This window comes from Cucumis melo, chromosome 12 (assembly GCF_025177605.1).
Source record: "Cucumis melo cultivar AY chromosome 12, USDA_Cmelo_AY_1.0, whole genome shotgun sequence".
In the NCBI taxonomy this organism is placed as follows: domain Eukaryota; kingdom Viridiplantae; phylum Streptophyta; class Magnoliopsida; order Cucurbitales; family Cucurbitaceae; genus Cucumis; species Cucumis melo.
In genome coordinates this window covers 2,122,601-2,143,173 of record NC_066868.1, presented here as the reverse complement: position 1 = coordinate 2,143,173, position 20,573 = coordinate 2,122,601, and the positions used below count along the sequence as shown (strand labels likewise).

Genomic DNA, 20,573 nt, shown 5'->3' with positions numbered 1-20,573 from the left:
AACGGGGGTTGGATTACATAACCCTAACCCTCATAATCCAACCCTTCCCCCAAACGCCCCCTAAAAAGTTAGGCTCGACTTACTTCCATCTACACTATACCCAAACCAAACCACTCATATTATTACAAGCTCTCACCAACTTCAATGACCAATATATATTCTAATAAATGATTTTGGATCTAGTCTTTTATTTGATTTCTAAATCTCAAAATGTTGAATTTTTAATCCTTAAGTTTTAAATTCGGTTTCAATAAACTCTAAATATTTAAATTTTATTCTTAATTTTTTTTTTAATTTAGTCTCTAAGTTTTAAAATCTATGCTTTTTATATTTATTTTTCATTACTATTTACTTTCCATATGTTTGTAAATCTATGTTTAACAGAAACTCAATTGATTATAAGTATTTTAACTTTTAAATTAATTAATAGATGTTAGCACAAAAGATAAAAATTGAATATTTAATTAATGGAAAACACTTGGATGCAAGCCATGCAAACCAATCTTTATAATATACTCCACCAAATGTCCCATCACAATTTTTCATGTGGTAAAATTTTCTTATTTTATTTTTAATTTTTTTTTTATTATTTGATGTAAGTGAGGAGAGAAATACACAAAAATGAGTGTATATTATGATACACCAAAAATATTATCTTAAATAAAAAATTAAGTTCAAAACTAAATATTTTAAAATTTATAAACCATAATAAAACAAAAATCAAATTTCAAACATAAAATTATAACATTTTAAAACTTGAAGACCAAAGATGTAATATTTAAAAGATACGGACCAATTGAAAAAAAAGTAATAATAATAAGAGATATAACATGTTTTTTAGAGGTCATTTTGAAAAATGGCAAAATCGATATTTCTTTTGATTTTTAGCAAATGACATTTTTTTACACGTGTATGATATTTTATAAAATACCAAAATATCCACATTCCCCACTTGTGATTATTTGGTGTAATTAATCTATGTTAGTAGAATCATATAACAATCCATATCATAACTTCTTCCTAATATCTCGCGACTCAACTAATTGATTCAACATTTTACCAACTTTATTCAATCTTATACATTTCAAAATAACTAAATTATTAGTTTTCATTTTATAGACTCTCAACGATAGATTTTATTTCAAAATAACTTTAGTTAAATTTCAAAACAACAAATTTATTATTTTTAAAAATCTGAGAACGTCAACGATATATTTTATATCAAAATAACATTAATTAGTTGAATGTCAAAATGACAAAATTATTATTTTGAATTTCAGACAACCTCAACCGTTAAAAATATCTTTAATTAAATATCAAAATAACTAAATTATTATTTCTTTATTCATACTTTTGGCGTAAAGAGAGAATGGGCCAAGGCCCAGTGATGAATTTTGAATTTTTGTAACGTTGGAGGTTGGGCCAAAGCCCATGAACAGGGAAGGAAAAAGAAAGAAAATGGTTTGTTTGTTATGTTATTAGTGTTAAAGTAAGGAAAGACAATAAATAATGTGTTGTGTTCTTAACGTTCTCTTTCCCGTTTCTTCTTCTTCTTCTTCCCTCAAACCCCAAACCCACATGTCTGCTTCTGGAACTTCACTTCCGGACTCCGATTGGCCCCGTCCTCATGATCCGACCCGACCCGACTTACCTTTCTCCCACCACCTCCCTCCTGATCCTCTCCTCTCCGCCGGTTCCTTCATCGACTCCTCCTCCTCCTCCGCTACCGCCACCCCCATCTCCACCGTCCCTTCCCCAACCCTACCTTCCAGAGATCTTGACCGGACTCCTCGCAAAACCCCCCAAACCTCTTCCACTCGTCGATCTCCATTGCGCCCCGACCCTCTCAACTCTTTCAATGGAGATTCTTCCCCTTCCAAGAAAGTCTCCGCTTCTAACTCTGCGTCTTCGAAATCTGCCTTGTCTGAACGGCCTAATTGGCTTCCCCCTGGCTGGGTTGTTGAAGATAGAGTTCGTTCCTCTGGTGCTACCGCTGGAACCGTCGATAAGGTGAATTGATTTCCTTATCGGTTCTTAATTTTTTTTTTTTTTTTATCAGTTGCTTCTTTGTAGTGGAGATTAATCTGTTTTGGTAATTAATTAGCCATGCAAAATAGAATAGGGGTTTAACGTCCTGTGAACTATTTTTCTTCTACTTATGAATAATTTTTTTGTGATACCTATATTCCGTTTGGAGCTTCGGATTAAAACATGAAAAGGATCTTTTGTTTTTGCCTTACGTGTATTCATTAGCTCTTTGGTGTTAGCTCATCAATTTTGGGGATATGAGGTATATATCAAGTAGTAAAGGGTTTAAGAACTACTATGGATTTGATCATCTGAAAAATGGATCATTAGCTGTATTCTTTATTGAGTTGATGGGTGTTCCAGTTATTACAAAATCGTCAAACAAAGATTATAGCAGACGTAAAATAGAGGAGTGGTTTACTAACACTGTTTTAGCTACTCGTCCACAGGACGGTGGAAGAGTAATTTTATTAGAGAGAATGTTACAGAATATGAATTGCAAGACTTTCTAGGACTAAATAGTTTATATAGTGCCCTGTACTTGCTGCATAATAGATCTAAGGTACTCCAACAAGTTTAAATTACCTGATTGGGAATTAAGAAATGAAGGAATTCATTTCATATAAATTTTTTTAGGGAATTCTTTTGTCCTTTACTTGGTATAGCATTTAAGTACATTCTGGTCCATGGATTATCCAAGCATTTCTGTCATGCAGTTAACGTAACAAGCTTTCTTGGTCCTTTCCTTTGGATGGTGAACAAGCCTTGATAAACTTCGATTTGTAGGTGCTTCTTTGGATTTTGGTTCGCTCTAGTTGGCTACTTACCATTTATATGAAACCAATTAGGATTACAGAGTTTGGTTGATTAGGATGGAGATCAGCATGGGAAAAAGAATAACAAAAATATAACATCTTAAGTTTAAGAGGGGAATGTGAATGTTCCGAGATCATATTTGAATGAGAGAGATCCTAAGGATATAAATGTATGGTTAAGAAAAGCTTAAAAGAATTTAAAGTTGCTACCTATACCAACAATTTTTTGGACTCTTTTTTTGAATTGTGCAACTTATATAGGATATGTGATTAGTTCTTGGTGCTTGAATTGATATATGATGCTTCACTAGAAGTCAAGTTTGAGATGGATTATACCTCAATTTCTTCAATTGCCTAGTTTAAAACAACGTTGTTATGGACAAAACAAGAACAAGCAATTTAAGTAAAAAAGACACAAAGTATCATGTGTTAATTATTGAGTACTGAGTTTGAGTGTCGTGTGGAAATTGCTTATGAATTGGTTATTATTTTTTCTCATGCTGAATTAATTGGGAGCATGCTTGGGCCCATTTATTTCTTGAGGATCCCTTTTCTTATTATTCTGTTTTAGATATTTATTAAACAAACAAACAGTAAGGAATGTAGAAAGAATCTAATCTATCCCCATGTCCCTTGCAGTACTACTTTGACCCAGTCTCAAACCGTCGATTCCGGTCTAAGATCGAGGTTCTTTACTTTCTGGAAACAGGAACATTAAGGAAACGGAAGAAATCATTAGATGGTAATCCGTCGGTGAGTTGAAAGCTAACATTCCTTCTTTGGCACCCAATGAGATATCCAGATCTCTCATCCATTTTTTTCGTTCCTGATTTGCGACTCTGCAGTCTACCGATGGCTCTGACGAACCCAAGGGCAAGAAATCTTCCAGCAATGCTAAATCTGCTCCTTTAAACTTCGATTTCTTCAATGTACCTGAAAAGGTCGAATGGGTTCTCACTGACCCATCTCAGGATGCTTGGACACCCTTTATCGACAACGAGAAAGTTCCTGAATCTACTAAATGCGAATGGGTGGGAGCTTTTCAACTCCTTGGCCGATCGAAAGTTTGAAGTTAGAAGGCAATTCCATCCCATTTGGACATTTTTTGAGACAACCAACCCATTCAGGCAAGAACTGTTCCCCCTCCCTCCCTCCCTCTCTCTAATGGCTTCCCATCTCCAAATTCTTTTGGTCTTTTTTTTCTTCTTCTTTTTGGAAGGAGCAGGTGAGGTTGAGGGGGAAGTGTTGTGGAAAAACAGATTTGGTTAGGAAAAAATACTGGAAAAAACATGACTTTATCTAACTGACTATGTCTTGGACTGTGGAAGAAGTGATCAAATTTGTGTAGATGAGGGCTGCTCTGTTCATTCTCAACAATCAAATGTATTTGAATGAGGGGCTACTTCATTTTTATTCTATGCTCTTGCTCTTCATTTTGATCTAGATTTGTATTCCTTTTATGATTCAAATTTGATATTTTTGTGGCAATAATACATACTACTGTTGTTGCATAGAATCAATGAAAAAGAATTACCAAAGATAAATTCTAGAATTAGGAAGAAATTTATGGTTTGCAATAAAAACAAAAGTGGAGCTTCTCTAGTATTTAAGTTACTCGTGTGTGAATTTGTAAATTTGATGAAAGAAAGATTCATTATGTTCACTCAACTTGTAAATTAATCTTGAATTCTCCATCTCATCTAATCAAATTCTAAACTAGAATGAAGGGGGTAACTTACTACTCTTACTTTGAATCACAGACCTCGTGAATATTAAGATACTCATTAGTTGAGTCATGTCCCATTTTGGTTCCTACAAGAAATTGTGTGTATTTTCTTTACTTACTCGAATTTGTCACGAAGTTCAAACATTTGCATATTGTCAACTCGAATATCCAATGAGGAATGATGTTAGATTCTTTATTGGTTGGATTTTGTCTCATTTATTAGTTGGTACTTGGAGCAGTTTTCAACTTTACTTTTGAGGATGTATTGATTTCATCATAAAGTTTAATTTTGTGAGGGTCCAAGCATAGGGTAAAAGTAAAATTAAATTCCTCCTTGGATTGATATTTATTATACATATCAATATAAATTCTATTAAAGCTAACCCTCAAAGATAGATCTAATATATATAACTTGTGAATTTTTGTATATTATGTTCAAAAATATTTCTGAAATACACAAACAATATGTTTTATAAAACAATAATGCTGATATCTTCTAATTTTGACATTTTCAATTCATTTGAAGTTCTTCCATTTTTTAAAAATAATGAGTGAAAATGACAAAATAAGTCATACTAATAATTAACAATCATGATAGTTTGACATATATAATTTCATTAATAAATATGTTTCTTTATAAAAACAAAAATTTGTAAAACTTAGTGTATAGTATACCTCATCAATTCACTTCATACCACATGTCAACAGAGTTGGTCAACTTTTTTGGCCATTGTCATCTCCACTTATTCACCTAAATTGGTCCCTTTTTTTTTTTTTTTCTCTTTTCAACAATCTACACTTTGACTTTAAAATGTCTTCCATAAATTATAACTATAATACTAAAACATAAATAAGTATATACATACATATTTGCTATTTATTATTATTTTGTGACCTAATTTTCATCCTATGTAGCTTTCAATAAATGTCACTTTATCTATCTATTTAAAGTGCAGTTATTGAAGTAAAAATTTCAAAAGTTTTAAGAGATAAATTAAGAAATTCTATTAAAAATTAAAGGGGAAAGAAAGTTCAAGAGAGCTCAAGAATCAAAATAACATAGTTTTGAGAATCCATTAACTAAAATGTCCTTTGGATTAAATATGTAACCATTTCAAAAAAAAAAAAAAATGTAAGACAAAAACATATATTATTAAAATTGAAAATATGGGACACGGCTAAAACTCGATTATGACTTACGATTTACTTTCATTTATAGAAGAAGAAAAAGCCTTTTGTTGAAGACTTTTGTTCAATGATAGTAAAAGGAGAGTCAATTGGGCAAAGAAAAACATTATTTCTTATATATATAAAGAGGGATAATCACGGCAAAGTTAAGAAAATTATGTTTCACTTTCTTCAACATCAACTTCCATTTTCGATCGAAATTGTTTGATTCAAACCCCCTTTTATGGGGTTTTAGTGGACTATTAATGAGTTTTTTAGTTTTTAGGGTAAAAAATTAACCTTTGGAAGAGTTTTAGATCAATTAGGGTTTGATAGCAGTTTCACTTTTAGTTTCTATTTTTTAAGTTTGTGTTTTGTTTCCTTTAATTTTTCTATCAATATTTTTATTTCTTTTTTAAATAAAAAAAACACTTGAATTATTATTTAAATTATAGATACGAAAAACAAACTCTTAAAAACTTATCTTGTTGAAAAAAATGTTTTTAAAATTGCTTTTGTTTCTCAAAACATTAGTAAAAAAAAAAAAAAAAAAAAAAACAATTGAAAACCCAATAATAATCTATATGTGATTTTAATATTTTTATTTATTGAATCATATTATAGTTGATGTCTTATTATATAAAGCGGATAAATTGAATAATTAACTTTGAAGTCGATAATATAAATAGAACGTTAAATTCCAAATTTTGTTTTGAATTTATGGATATTTAGAAAGAAAAATTGCAAAATTATTGGTTCGTATTAGATTTATCTCTTTTTTAAGTTGTGATACTTCAAATTTTTTAAAAAAATGCCTAAAATATTAAAAAAAAAAAAAGTCTTTAAACTTTTTTTTTTTTTTTATAGAATTGGCCGATTTTTTTTGTTTTGGTTTTAAAATGCCAATATTGTACTTTAATGCATATATAATTTAAGATCAATCTATTAACTACGAAATTTTAATTTAGGATTTATATTTTTATGAATTTTATGGATTAAAGTTTTTCCCAAAATGAATGAATGAATTTATTTTCCCTCTTTTTTCTTTTTCTTTCTTTTTGTCAATTGATGGATTGATGCAATATTATTGAAAGAAACTTTTAATTAGAATTTGAGCAATCCTTTTTCTCAAATCTCTTACCTTTAAAAAGGTAAATTAAAGAGAAAAAGAAAAGTGAATGAATTCAAACTTTACCAAAACTTTTTCTTTCAAAATAAAAGAAAAAGAGGTACTTGTAATGCAAAAAAGTAGAAAAAGAAAGGAAAAGGGAAAAAGGGTAAAAAAAAAAAAAATTGTTTTATTATTATTTTTTTTTTCAAACAATGAATGATGATTTTAGGAAATATCCAAAGCTTGAAAAGAAAAGAAAAGAAAAGAAAAGAAAAGAAAAGAAAAGTTGCAAAAATAAAATAAATAAAAAGAAAACAGTTTGTTTTGGGGGAGAGTGGGGGCTTGGAAGGACCCTTTATGTTGACTTTTGTGTTGCATAAAACCTCTCATTGTAATCTTCTCATATTATATTAATATTATATATAATGGTATTGTATGGTATTTGCAAATATTGGAAAATGTATCCATCACGGATTAGTCAAATCCAATATAACATATTCAACCAAAAAATAAAAAAGAAACAAAATCCAACATATCTACAACTATCAAAATGTTATTTAGAATAATTAACGATTTATATTTTTCAAAAAATAACAATGTATTCTTCATCACGTTCTTTTTTTTACATTAAGCTAGAATTAGGCTCGTACATGGTTGGGTTGGGTTAGGTTTGAGGGATTTATTGAGTCTAAATGATCCAAATATGATCTTCAATTCAATCACTCTTTCCTGCTATATTGTTTTTTTTAAAAGTATATTTTTATTAAATAATTAATTTGTTTGTTTACACACATATTAATAACTAAAAATTTCAAAAAACTCAAATTCTAAATATTAAAATTTAATATATCTATTACAAATTTCAATAAATATGAATTCTAATATTTATAAGTTATAATATATATTTTAATAACATTAGAACTTTGAGTTGGGTTGGATTGGGTTGGGTCAACCCAAATGTTTAAAAATGTAACCTGAACTCAACTCGACCCTTGCAATTTGAGTTGGGTAGTCTAGATTATTCAGTATAGCGAGTTATTTGAACATACCTCTAATTATAACTCAAAAGTACAAGATGTTGGCACTTAGTATACTTAAGCTTTGATTTAAAGTATATATATTTTTTTAATAAACTTTCAAAAAGTCTAAATTTTTTGTCAAAACGAGTTTGTCACGCCCCCACCAGCAATAACTCCTTCTTGTGTTACGAATGTAAACGCAACTTGGAGCAGCCTAGATGCCTCTACGTGAAACACTAGAACGTTCGATCTTCTAACTTATCTTAACCTGGATTTTATTAACTTGAAAGCATGCAAATCGGTAAACTTGGATAACACTCCAGCGCAAAGAAAACTTTATAACTTTTATTCATTTCTCAAATAGAACTTAATTTGTTTAAATAATAATCGACATGATCTTTTGTTCTACAGATAAGAAGTTTGATATTAAGACAGAGATCATCAATTATATTCATATATATCTTTTAGGGCACGGAACAAAATTGTAATTTGATTGGTTTAATTTAGTCACATATTTGGTTGTCCAAAAGAGAAAGTTAAATTTAGTTGGTGTCTTAAAGTTGACCTCTATGTCCATTTATAAGTACCACTTTTACTAATAATTTTGTGATATTATATCATTTATGATTTAGGATTAGTTTAAAGTAATATAATTTAAATGGTTGTTGACAATATTTTCATGATTTCTACCTAAAATGACTATGATATGGTTGAAAATAACACATAAGTTTTAACTAATCAAATATTGCTTAGAAATATGTTGGCTAACTTGAGACATTTAGGGTTTTTCTTTTTTTTTTTTTTTTAATTAAGTTCACTTTTTCTACCCTCAAGTGGATTAAATTTTGAATTTTAGACTATGAAAAAGAATAAAAACCAACCCTCAAATATTTAAATAAAAGTATGATTTGAAATTATTTTAGATTTCCAAACCTAAATGCTACGTTTAAAAACGAACACAAAATTTTTAAAATGTGATTATATTTATTTTTGAAATTTTAGTATTGACTTCAAATTTAATAAATAGGTATATATGTTATTTAAAGAAAATATATGAAAACATAAACATAAATTTTAAAAATAGACAACAAAAGATCAATTGTCATAAACATATCTAAAACAGCAACAATTACTACATGATATAATATAATATTTTTTTCTATTTTTTGAAATAAACTATGTGAAATTCAATTGTGTGTTGAAGGATGAGACAAAAACACATTTATGATCATAATTAAATTCTGCCAACTATAATAATAATAATAATAAGTATATGCTTTTTAAACAGGAATTTGTGTCACATGTGTGTCTGTCTTGCATCATCCCATCCAACCATACCACACACCTAAATGTTTTGCATTAAATGTTATTCCCCAATTCAAATTTGTCACATGGCACACCTATTATAATGTTTACTCTCACTAAAAATATCAATGAAATTCAATTAATTATTAATTTAGGGGTGGGTTTAATTAGGATTTACTTAATTATGTTTTATTTTAAAAAAAAACCTAAATTATGATCGTAGTAACACAATACAATTATTGAGATTTGGAGACAAGACTTTTACATTTGAAATAGAAGGTAATGTTAATGATGTTAAGCTAAGCTCACTTTACCAAAAGTACTTATGCTAAGATTACAAAGATCTATAAGATGAAAATAACCATTACTACTAAGAATAATTAAAGTTTTTAAGTTAAAACGCATTATTGGTGCATTCTTTTAGAACTAATATTTCCCCGATAAAGTAACAAATGCCAAAAGTAAGTTTAGATTAATAATTATTTTTTCCTTCAAATTCAAGATTTGATCTCTTCATCTCTCCACAATTATTCTACTAAAAAAATCACTACAAAACATACTTAAAAACTAGTTTATCAATTTTTTTTTACCACTAAAGGTATTTCTATAGTTTGATAACTAATTACTCTACGCCCGTCCTTTAATTAATGCTCATTTCAATTTATATGAAAGTATTAAAAGAGAAGAGAAGATAATGTATTACGAACAAAACTATTTGATAATATTTCTATACTCACTATCCCTTGCCATCTCAAAACTTTTAATTTATGGCTCTCTTACATATTATGAGAAGGTGCCATTTCACTATCAATTTATCCAACATCATGATAATGTCGTCGCCAAACTTGGCAGCCAATCTCATATTCCATGTTTGATCAAAGCATCTAGTAATTTACTATCGCATCGTATATAATCTCATCATCACAGGTAAATTACTCGTTTGATTTGTTTGTTGCAACAAAATGAAAAATGAGATAAGGATTATTTGAACAAAACTTCTATTGTTTTGACGACAAACTAAACGTTATGAAATAGTTGGGACCCAAAATCAAAATTTGGTAGGGAGATCATAAAGATGAAAAGTTGGAAAATGGCATTAAAGCAATAAATAATTGTTTACACCCATAAAAGAAGAGGTTGTAATTAGAAGGGTAGGATGTGAATAGGAGTTTAAAATAATTGAAATGTGCTGTGCTGATAAATGTTGGTCGGCATTTGTATGGTCTTTTCACAATCACTGATTAAATGCTATGCTATATATGCACCAAAAATACAAAACTTATTTATATCTTTCAAATCTTAAAAATATATAATTGTAAACTCTAAATAAAATATATTTGAAGTTAAACTAAGTAGGTCCCCTTCATTTTTTTTTTCTTTAATTTATTTTGTAGTTTTAAATTTTCAAAATTAAATTTGTAAGCTCAAAAAGTGTGATGAGGAGGGTCATAAATGAACCGATTTCATATCAAAAGGGATCTTGAAGATATGAAAGTAAGGTTAAGAATGACTTAAAAGAATTATAGTTACTACCTATAAGAATAAGGTGTACCTTCCTTTTCGGTGGTTCGATCGTAAGAATTCTAAAATTAAGCGTGCTTAGCTTGAAATAATTTTTTTTGTTGAATGACCTCTTGAGAATTTTCCTAGGATGCATGTAAGTGAGAACAAAACATGCTAAAAGAACTCGTGTTAGTTTGTGAGGGCAACTTTAACTCTAATAAATCTTTAAAACAAGGAAGGATGGTGTTGTTAGGTTGTAGGGGAATGTTGAGGATCTGAATTTTAAATCCTGGACTTGGTTCGTTACAAAAAGTAGTTTGTAAAATAGAAAAATACTCTTTCTGTCTCTTGATTTTGACTGTAGTTTTTATTTAATAAACAATTTTACCATTAAGATTTGAGTTTTATTTCGATTTAATTACATGAATTCAATATTTTATATTTTTATCCTCAATTTTATCCTTAAGATTTGAGTTTTGTTGAATATTTTTATCTATCTTTTTACTGACAAGTTTTATTAGAGTTAGTAAGCTTGGAGTTGATAATTTTATGTTCGAAAATATATCTTTAATTTAAAATTAAAAAATAGGAGAGAAAAATAGAAGGATATAAACTTTTTTCCATAAATAAAACTAAAAACTAAATTCCTATACTAACTTAGGAAAACCATGGGTCAAAAAAAGAGAGATAAAAATAAACTTATTTTTCAAAAGAAAAAAATAAAGGTTACCAATGTAATTTTAAGGGGACGATTTGGCACGTAGGTTTGGAATTGAATATCTGTGGGTTTATTGATAAGGTTTTGATACTTGGATATTACAAATGTCAGTGTTTGGGTGTGTGATTTGGAAATCTGAATTTCTGATACCTGGAATTCTGGTTTTGAATTTTTGAGTTTAGCTAATCTGTTTTAATCGATGAATCAAATTTCTAACTGATTTTTTTTTCATTTTGTTATCTAATTCAATTTCTTGACTCTATTGATTTTCATGAAAATAATGTAAAGATGAAAAGTTTTAATATTTAATAACAATAACTTTGATTACACTTGCATTAACATTAACATTATTGACATAATTAGAGTATTTTTAGGAAATATTATTCTTAGGAAATATTATATTATTCTTGTATATTCTTTCCTTTAGTGTGTTTTAATATGGTTATATATAGGGCTGTAATCTGTCATTATTATCAATGAATCATCAATGAAACACTGATATTCCTCTAACATGGTATCAGAGCTTTAGGTTTTAGTCGATCTCTATTTTCGTGTTCGATCTCTACCTCCGTCTATCGTCAATGACTAGCCATAGACGGAGGTAGACCCAGCAGACCCAAATGTAAATCTCCCACTTTCACTCTTTGTTTTTACTTTAAAAGAAGAAAAAAAACATCCGCCCCCACAATTCCCTAGAAATCCATCCGCCGCCAGTCGCTTGCGACCCACGTCCGTCGCCGCCTCCAACTTCAGCCGCCGCTGCCGCTGCCTTCGGATCTGCCATTCCTCGCCCGTTCCTTTGCAACCCACGTCAGCTGCACGAAGCTTCTCGCATCAGTCGCCGTCGCCGCCCCCTCCAATCTTAGATCCGTCGCCGCCCTTCAAATCCGCTCCGCCCCACCTCCGTTCAGATCTCCAATCCAAGCCGTCAACTCCAAGTCGTCGTGGAACAGCCGGAATATCCTCACCACCCTCTTTCCTCTTCAGGATCAAATCCCATTACTTGTTTATGCTTCATGTTTGCATTTAGGGTTTGGCTACTCTCCACTGACGTTCCTCCTCAACATTATAACACTCCGTCTCTATCTCGATCCTTTTCTTCGCTATCTCGATCTTTGAATCCAATTCCATCATTAAAACCCATGATTCAGTTCATAAAATTACTTATATATATATATATATATTTATTTATTTATTTATTTATTCTGTTTTCAAATCAGTAGTTATTTCTCCGACCCAGAAGTTTGGTATGTTCTTCGTAGGTTCTGTTATAGATCGAGGATCTATGTCTCCATCCCATAAGTTCTTCCTTTTGTTCTTCGTGGGATCTGTCTCCATCCTAGAAGTTCTTCGTTTTGTTCTTTGTGGGATCTGTCTCCAACCTAGAAGTTCCTTGTGTTTTTCTTCTTCGTGGGTTCTTGATATCCTAGATTTACTGATTTGTTTAGTAAGTTTTTCTAACAAACTCAAGTTTGTGATAACCTTGAGTTTGAGGGAGGATATTGACATAATTAGAGTATTTTTAGGAAATATTATTCTTAGGAAATATTATATTATTCTTGTATATTCTTTCCTTTAGTGTGTTTTAATATGGTTATATATAGGGCTGTAATCTGTCATTATTATCAATGAATCATCAATGAAACACCGATATTCCTCTAACAAACATGAATGGTAACAAAATATAATAAGTCATGTAATCAAATGTGGATTTCGAAAGTTTCAGTTAAGCAACATTAAAATAGTCTAATAAATTTCAAAATAAACATAACCAAAAAGTCATTTAAGAGTAAAAGTCAAATAGATATACATTTAACTCTAATTATAAGTATTTACGTGGATTTGTCTGATAAGTCCTTCAACTTTTAATAGTAGATAAATAATTTACTTATTAGTATATATATTTCTAAAAAAAATATAACTAATTAAATACAAAATTAAAAGTTGAATTTCTCGTTAATTTATCTCAGAATGTGACATAAATATATTATTTATTATTATTATTATTATTATTATGTTTTTAAAAAAGAAAACTAATGAGTATGACAATGATATTTATATGGATATGATATAGTTGAATGGAGTATAAAATTTGTAAATTGATGTATTTAAAAACTTAAGAAGTGGTTTTAACTAAATTATTTATATACAAGATTATGGAAGCTTTGAGAATTGAACATTGAACTTTGGTCGGTAGTGTATAGAGAAACAATTCTTCTTTTGAGGAATAAATATTAAAATTTTCTACTTGCTGTTAGCACGAAGGACCCACGTGGATTTCTTGAAATTTGTGAAAAAGAATTGTTGAAAATTGTGTGGATTTCTTTATTTCATATATTTTTTTTTAAATAAAAAAATTAGGGGGATTTGTTTGTTTCCTAAGAAAACGATAGAAAATTTGACCACAATAACGTATAATAAAATGCCAAATTTGAACAAAAAGTGTTACACTTTTAATCCAAAACTAATTCCAAGACAAATTCTAGTATGATTGGTTTGCTATTTTTTTTTATTTAATATTTGTAATACTTTGATAACATATGTTTCTAATTTCTTTTTTTACTGTTGTTTCTATCCATAAACATATATTGTATATTAGTTTTTATATATATATTTGAACCAATCAAATGTATCAATGATTTTGGTGGTAATTACGTTGTATAGATTTATTTTAAGAAAATTATAAAAAAATTGTAAATTTGATAAAAAAAAAAAGATATTTACAAAAACATAACAAAATTTCAGATTCTAGCAATGATAGACATTAAATAGACACTTATATACTTCTATAAATAACATTGATAGAAGTCTATCAGTGTTTATCATTGATAGAATCTAAATTTTGGGTATATATTAGTAAATATTTTAGTTTATTTCACTATATTTAAAAATACAATTTATTTTATATACCACCTTTTGAATTTAAAATTCTTAAAAAATATGAGTTACATTGAAAATTATGAATTGGGAATTTTTTTTTTCTTTGATTGAGAATAAAATATTGTAGAATGAAATTTAAAGTAAAGATAAAGAAGATTAATTTTATTGAAAAGTCAAGTTTTTTTTAAAGGCATATATATTAAACAATAACAAAAGGGACCCATAGCTTGGAGGGAAGGCACAAATTCAACAAACAATTTTTATAAAACAAAAATATCAACATTAGAATAATGGAATTAACAAAGGAACCCTATAACAATCACAATAACTTATATAGTTAATTAATTGCTTTTTTCTAAAAAATTAAAACTTACAAAACATTACTTACCCTATCATACACGTTGTTGATTATAAAAGGATAATTTCAAACTGAGTCTAATCCATGTGCTTTGTGTACAAACTGGCCTAAATTTTAAAAAAATTAATGAAGAATGATCATTTGGTAGTGCCAAAAGGACTATGTGCATCCTGTTTTTTAATCTTAATCTCATCCTTCTTTCATCCTCTTACTCGTACACGATCCACAATCCTATTAACTCTCTTACCCCCACCTCTCGTTTTGAAATTTTCACTAATGATATGCAAGAGAGGTGATGCAAATAATTCACACATTTTTGGTATGATAATAGGATGTTGATATTCATTATTCATATTTCAAGGAAAATAGATTACAATATTGAAGAAGAACACAACAGACGGTTATGGAAATTGGCAATAACAGAGTATAGTAGTGATGGGTTGTTGTTGACTCACTTGTCAATTTTATGGCTTCTTCACTTCTTGACCTGATGGAAATCAAATGGTGGAGAATCGTATCATCAGAATTCTGCAGCCCCAAAAACCCTATCTGTTTTCCTCTGCTTCCATTTGACCAGGTAAAAAGCTTCAAAACAAAAACAAAACAAAAAAATGTTTCTAGGCCAAAATGCGGGCCCGTGGACTGACCGCCATTAGTGCATACCTTCGTGCACTGGACCCCCTTTCTTCAACCATCTCCCACTGCTCCATTCTTTATTCATTCTTACTATCCCACAATTTCCCCAGTCAAAGTAGTCTCAGCTCAACCCTTTCCCCCCTTTCTCTCTCTCTCTCTCAATTTGTTTTCAAAGATTCCTTCGCCATTCGAATCGACCCATTTAAATGTTTGTTTTCACCTCCTATTTCTTCCTCGTCAACTTCGTTTCTTGCTAGGGACTCTGAATCTCTCAACCGAACCTGGTAATTGAATTTACTCCCTCCCCTGTTCATTGGGTTTTGGGGGGGTTTTTTTTTTGTGTTCTTTCGGATTTTTCTTCTTGTTTATGTGCTAAGAACTTCAATTCTGAACTTGTGATTGCATGCCAGTGTTTTTGGGAGGTTTTCCGATACCCTTTTGACTTAAACATATGATTCTCCATTTTCCATCTCGGATCTGCAACTTATTGTTAAAATTTCTTGCTGTAAGGGGCTGAATTTTGTGATCCGTAGGGAGATAAGTGGTCAGGCTGTGAGATTTTGAGTCGTTTCCATGGGGATATGCTTTAGCGCCAAGATTAAAGCTGTTAGCACATGCAGTACAGGTAGAGCTCTGAAAAAAGCCTTAGAAGTGAATTATCGTGTCCATTGTTTTTAAGTTTTATTGTTCATTTCTTTGTCCTTCTCTCTGTTGGGAAAAACTGTTTCCATGATTTTACTTTTAACAAATGGTTGGAGTTCTGTTATCTGGGTCTTTTTGACATTTGATGTCTATAGTATGTTTGTTTGAAGAACTTTTGTAGCTTGATTGATTGAGATCTGTGAATCAACTCATCAGAACAAAAATTCTGAATTTAGATACAATGGTAAGTAGCTGTTTATTTGTTTGTTTATTGTTTGGTTTTGGTTTCTTTTCTAATGCATTATTTCACACTTGGGTTGCATTTCTTCACTGTACCCCCACCAGCCGGCAGTCATATTCTTTTGTGTTGAGAATTGGAATATTTTTGTTATTTTTGGATCTTTCTTGTATTTGAATGTGCTTACATGAATCCGAATTTTGCGAGTCAAAATCGAAATTGTGTATACAATTCAACTTGATTTGACAACAATAGTTTTTCTTCAGGTTATGGATATCTATCTTACATTTAAGTTATGCAGGAGGAAACTTAAACAGCATGAGCAGGGATGCGATCGATCTCTCTAGTTCAAGCATCAACAGCAAGTTCTCATCAACGTCAATTCCTCGTAGTGAGGATGAGATTCTTCATTCCTCTAATCTGAAGAGCTTTAGTTTTTCGGAACTTAAACTGGCCACTAGGAATTTCCGTCCTGATAGTTTGTTGGGGGAAGGTGGGTTTGGTTCGGTTTATAAAGGTTGGATCGATGAGCATTCATTTTCTGCTGCCAAGCCAGGGTCTGGCACTGTCGTTGCGGTGAAAAGGCTTAACCTAGATGGTCTCCAAGGTCACAAGGAGTGGCTGGTAAGTTGTTGTTCCTTGCTGTAAAAGATGTCGGGCCGGTTATGATTTCTACTTTACCTTTGACTTCAACAAAGTAAGCTACCAAGTATCAATCCAATTAACTTTAGTTTCTTCATTACTGTAGGCTGAAGTCACTTTTCTGGGACAACTCCATCATTCTCACCTTGTGAAACTGATAGGCTACTGTTTGGAAGATGAACACCGATTGCTGGTGTATGAATTCCTTCCACGGGGCAGTTTGGAAAACCATTTGTTTAGAAGTAAGCTCTCATCTCCTTCACTGATTAAACTTAGAAGCTCCATCGTTTAGAATTCTCAGTTTATTTATTCTTGCAACTTTTCATTTAACCTTTCAGGAGGGCTGTATTTTCAACCTCTTTCTTGGAGCCTTCGCTTGAAGATCGCTCTTGGTGCTGCAAAGGGACTGGCTTTCCTTCACAGTGAGGAAAACAAAGTTATATACCGTGACTTCAAAACGTCAAATATACTCCTTGACTCTGTAAGTAGTTATTACGGTATAGCGGAATTTCAGTTATTGGCCTTGTTTTTTTTTTTTTATTGAAGAGTCCATTCTTTGATGGGATTACAGAACTATAATGCAAAGCTCTCAGATTTTGGGCTGGCAAAGGATGGACCTACTGGAGACAAAAGTCATGTGTCGACCAGAATTATGGGGACCTATGGATATGCAGCTCCTGAATATCTAGCTACAGGTAATACTTACCTAATGATTGAATTGATGTGCTTGTTTTAAAGAAGAAAAGGAATCTTTTCTATGATCTGTTTTGTTAATCTTTTATTTCATCTGGATTGTTAGGTCATCTTAGTGCCAAGAGTGATGTGTATAGCTTTGGGGTTGTTCTATTGGAGATGATATCTGGTCGAAGAGCCATCGACAAAAATCGACCACAGGGTGAACAGAATCTGGTAGAATGGGCCAAACCCTTGCTTGCTAATCGACGCAAGACTTTTCGTTTACTTGACGCACGTATTGAACGCAACTACTCCATGGAATCAGCTTTTAGATTAGCAGTCCTTGCATCACGTTGCCTATCTGCAGAACCCAGGTTCAGGCCGAATATGGACGAAATTGTTACGATGTTGAACGATCTCCAGGATTCGAAAGGAACTGGAGGACCAAGAAGATCAAGGACTTGTAAGCAAAACACAGACAGTGGCAACAAGGAAGTCACTGCTTATCCTAGACCATCTGCATCTGCTCTCTTTACGTAAGTTTGGGTCTTCGACAGAACATAGAAAATGAAAACCCAATGTGGTGATGGGAGAGAGAGGAGGAAAGAATCTCGGCTTATACATCGTCGAGCAGCTGTATAGTGTTCTTATTTCCACTAATGCATATTTAACTTGCTACATGGGAAACAGAAGCAGGGAGCAAGGTTGAAAATGCTACCGCTGTAGTGATGGGTATAGCTATATTGTGTTTCAGTTTTGTAATGCTTTTCTTCTTCTTCTTCTTCTTTTTTCATTTTTCCAGATTTCTGTGGGTGGGATCTGTGTTATTGAGTTTATTATAAAATGCATAGTTAATGAATGAAAAAGGATTTTTTCAGTTTAGAGATCAAACCTCGTTTGGTTATCTTTATTTGGAAACCCGAAATTGATCGAATATTATCGATTTTCTCTAAACACTATTATGAAAATTATGAATCCAACAAAGCAGGAAAACATGTATGTATTATAGATTTGAGTCTAACGAATTTATGTTTATGTTGTCTCCTTAAGACAAATTTACTCAGTCTAGTAATTGAGTTTAGAGAGTAATTGTCTCTCGTGATAGAACAGATCACCTTTGTTCTAAGAGTAATACCTTGTCTAGAAGATCAACGAACAAACTTTGTGGATCTACTAAGCGTCAAAATTGTGGACAATTGAGAGAAAATCTTTTGAAAGAAGACAAAAGATTATGGATAATTTTTCGAAAAAGACTATATTTATAGACTTATTCGTGGTCATTCGAAAACTCGTGTCCTTTTTCTATAATAAGTGATGCATCCAATTCATCCATTCACGAAGAAACACAAATTGTTATTTTCTTTCATGAAGTGATGCATCCCTTCACAAATAATAACCATCTATTCCAACAATCCCCCCATAAATGGTAAGTTGACAAAAGGAAGAAAATAAGCTTTCAGTATTTCTCTAATGGAGAACCTGCATGGGGATAAGTAGTATAAATTTTGAACTTTCCCTAGTGAACATCAATCGAGTTTACTTGGTTAATCAGTGGACATGATGCCTTGAACTGGCAATCGTTCTAGAGCAAACTAAAACAATAGATATCACACAGCTTCTCATTATAACAAACTCTGTTCTCATAATTGTGTTCATTTTGGCCTTGAACACTGCCTGGTCTCATGAGTGTTTTAGAGAATTCGCTTTAAAATTCTCACAAAAGCGGCCATTCACACTCACATAGGTGATTCCTATATAGAACAACGTATATGCTCTTTTTATTATTATTATTAATAATTATCGCTTAAAAAAATCATTAAAGGCATGATGCTTACCCTAAAACCATACTAGCATTGCCTCATCATTCGTAAAATGGGTGGAAGACTTTAATGCAGTGCTCATTATGTTATCTAGAGATCAATTTTCCCATTAAACCTAGATCTTGGGATCTTCAGTCATCTAGGTTCGGTTGCCTCTCTAAGTAACTTCATATTATAGGCTTTAATCTCATTCTTTTTTATGAACTTTCAACCAACTCCCTAGTTAGGCCATTAGTAAGTGGATCCACAATATTATCTTTTGACCTCACAAAGTCAATTGTGATAATTCCACTAGAAAGTAGTTGCCTGATTGTATTATGTCTCCGTCCTATATGTCGAGACTTACCATTATACATAATATTCTGTGCCCTTCCAATAACTACCTGGTTATCTCTATGTATACATATTGTAGGCATCAATTTAGACCAGTTGGGAACATCTTCCAAAAAAATTTGAAGTCATTCTGCTTCTTTTCCAGCCTTGTCTAGAGTTATAAATTTAGATTCAGTTGAGGATCGTGCTATACATGTTTGCTTCCAAGATACAACCCCACCTCTAAGGGTAAAAATGTAACCACTTGTTGGTTTAGAGTCTTTAGTGCTTGATATCCAATTGGCATCACTATAACATTCAAGTACAGCAAGTTAGCGAGTATTCTGTAATCCATAATTTTTAGTATGTTTTAAGTAATTCTAGTAACTGGTGAGTATGTATCAAAATAGTAAAGTCATTCTTGTTGCTTGTAACCTTTGGCGACAAGTCTTGTCTTATATTTATCTATTGACCCATCTTGCAACCAAGTGGTTTGCTTCCTAATGGAAGATCAATTAACTTCCAAGTATGATTATGCATAATTGACTCAATTTCACTATTCACAACTTCTTTCCAATATGGAGCTTCTGGAGAGGAATGACCCCTTTAAATGTTTGAGGTTTGTTTTTTAATAAATATGTTAAAAAATTAGGCCCAAATGATTTTAAGATCCTCATCCTTTTACTTCGTATGAGTTTCTCATCCTTGTTTAATTCAAAAGAACGTTTTTGTAACCTTGCTTCACAGGACATTTTGTGTGGAAAAACATTCTCAAAGAATGTTGTATTCCTTGATTCCATGATCGTATAAACATTTATATATGAGATATTTGATTTATGAACTAGAAATCGATATGCACAACTGTTGCTAGCATAACCAATGAATATGCAATCAACAGTTTTGGATTTTATTTTAACAGTTTTAGTTTTAAGCACTGCAACCTTTGCTAGGCATCCCACTCTTCTAAGAATTTGTATA

The 20,573-nt window shown here is 31.1% G+C and overlaps 2 protein-coding genes across 3 annotated transcripts; both read left to right on the top strand.

Moving 5' to 3' along the window:
- Window positions 1–1,485: 1,485 nt before the first annotated feature.
- On the top strand, window positions 1,486–4,261 carry LOC103497158 (methyl-CpG-binding domain-containing protein 5). Its single transcript, XM_008459259.3, has 3 exons — window positions 1,486–2,010; window positions 3,483–3,596; window positions 3,689–4,261. Exons 1-3 carry the CDS (start codon window positions 1,510–1,512, stop codon window positions 3,911–3,913), a joined length of 840 nt encoding a protein of 279 aa, XP_008457481.3. The 5' UTR covers window positions 1,486–1,509; the 3' UTR covers window positions 3,914–4,261.
- Window positions 4,262–15,282: 11,021 nt separating this feature from the next.
- On the top strand, window positions 15,283–18,354 carry LOC103497157 (probable serine/threonine-protein kinase PBL10). 2 transcript variants are annotated; one of them, XM_008459256.3, is made up of 7 exons: window positions 15,298–15,550; window positions 15,777–15,891; window positions 16,448–16,770; window positions 16,895–17,030; window positions 17,127–17,269; window positions 17,360–17,483; window positions 17,588–18,354. In XM_008459256.3, the coding sequence occupies exons 2-7, from the start codon at window positions 15,840–15,842 to the stop codon at window positions 18,001–18,003; spliced, it is 1,194 nt and encodes a 397-aa protein (XP_008457478.2). In that variant the 5' UTR covers window positions 15,298–15,550; window positions 15,777–15,839; the 3' UTR covers window positions 18,004–18,354. The 2 variants fall into 2 exon arrangements, with proteins under 2 accessions (XP_008457480.2, XP_008457478.2); XM_008459258.3 differs by lacking the exon at window positions 15,777–15,891 and having other exon boundaries at window positions 15,283–15,550.
- Window positions 18,355–20,573: the final 2,219 nt, after the last annotated feature.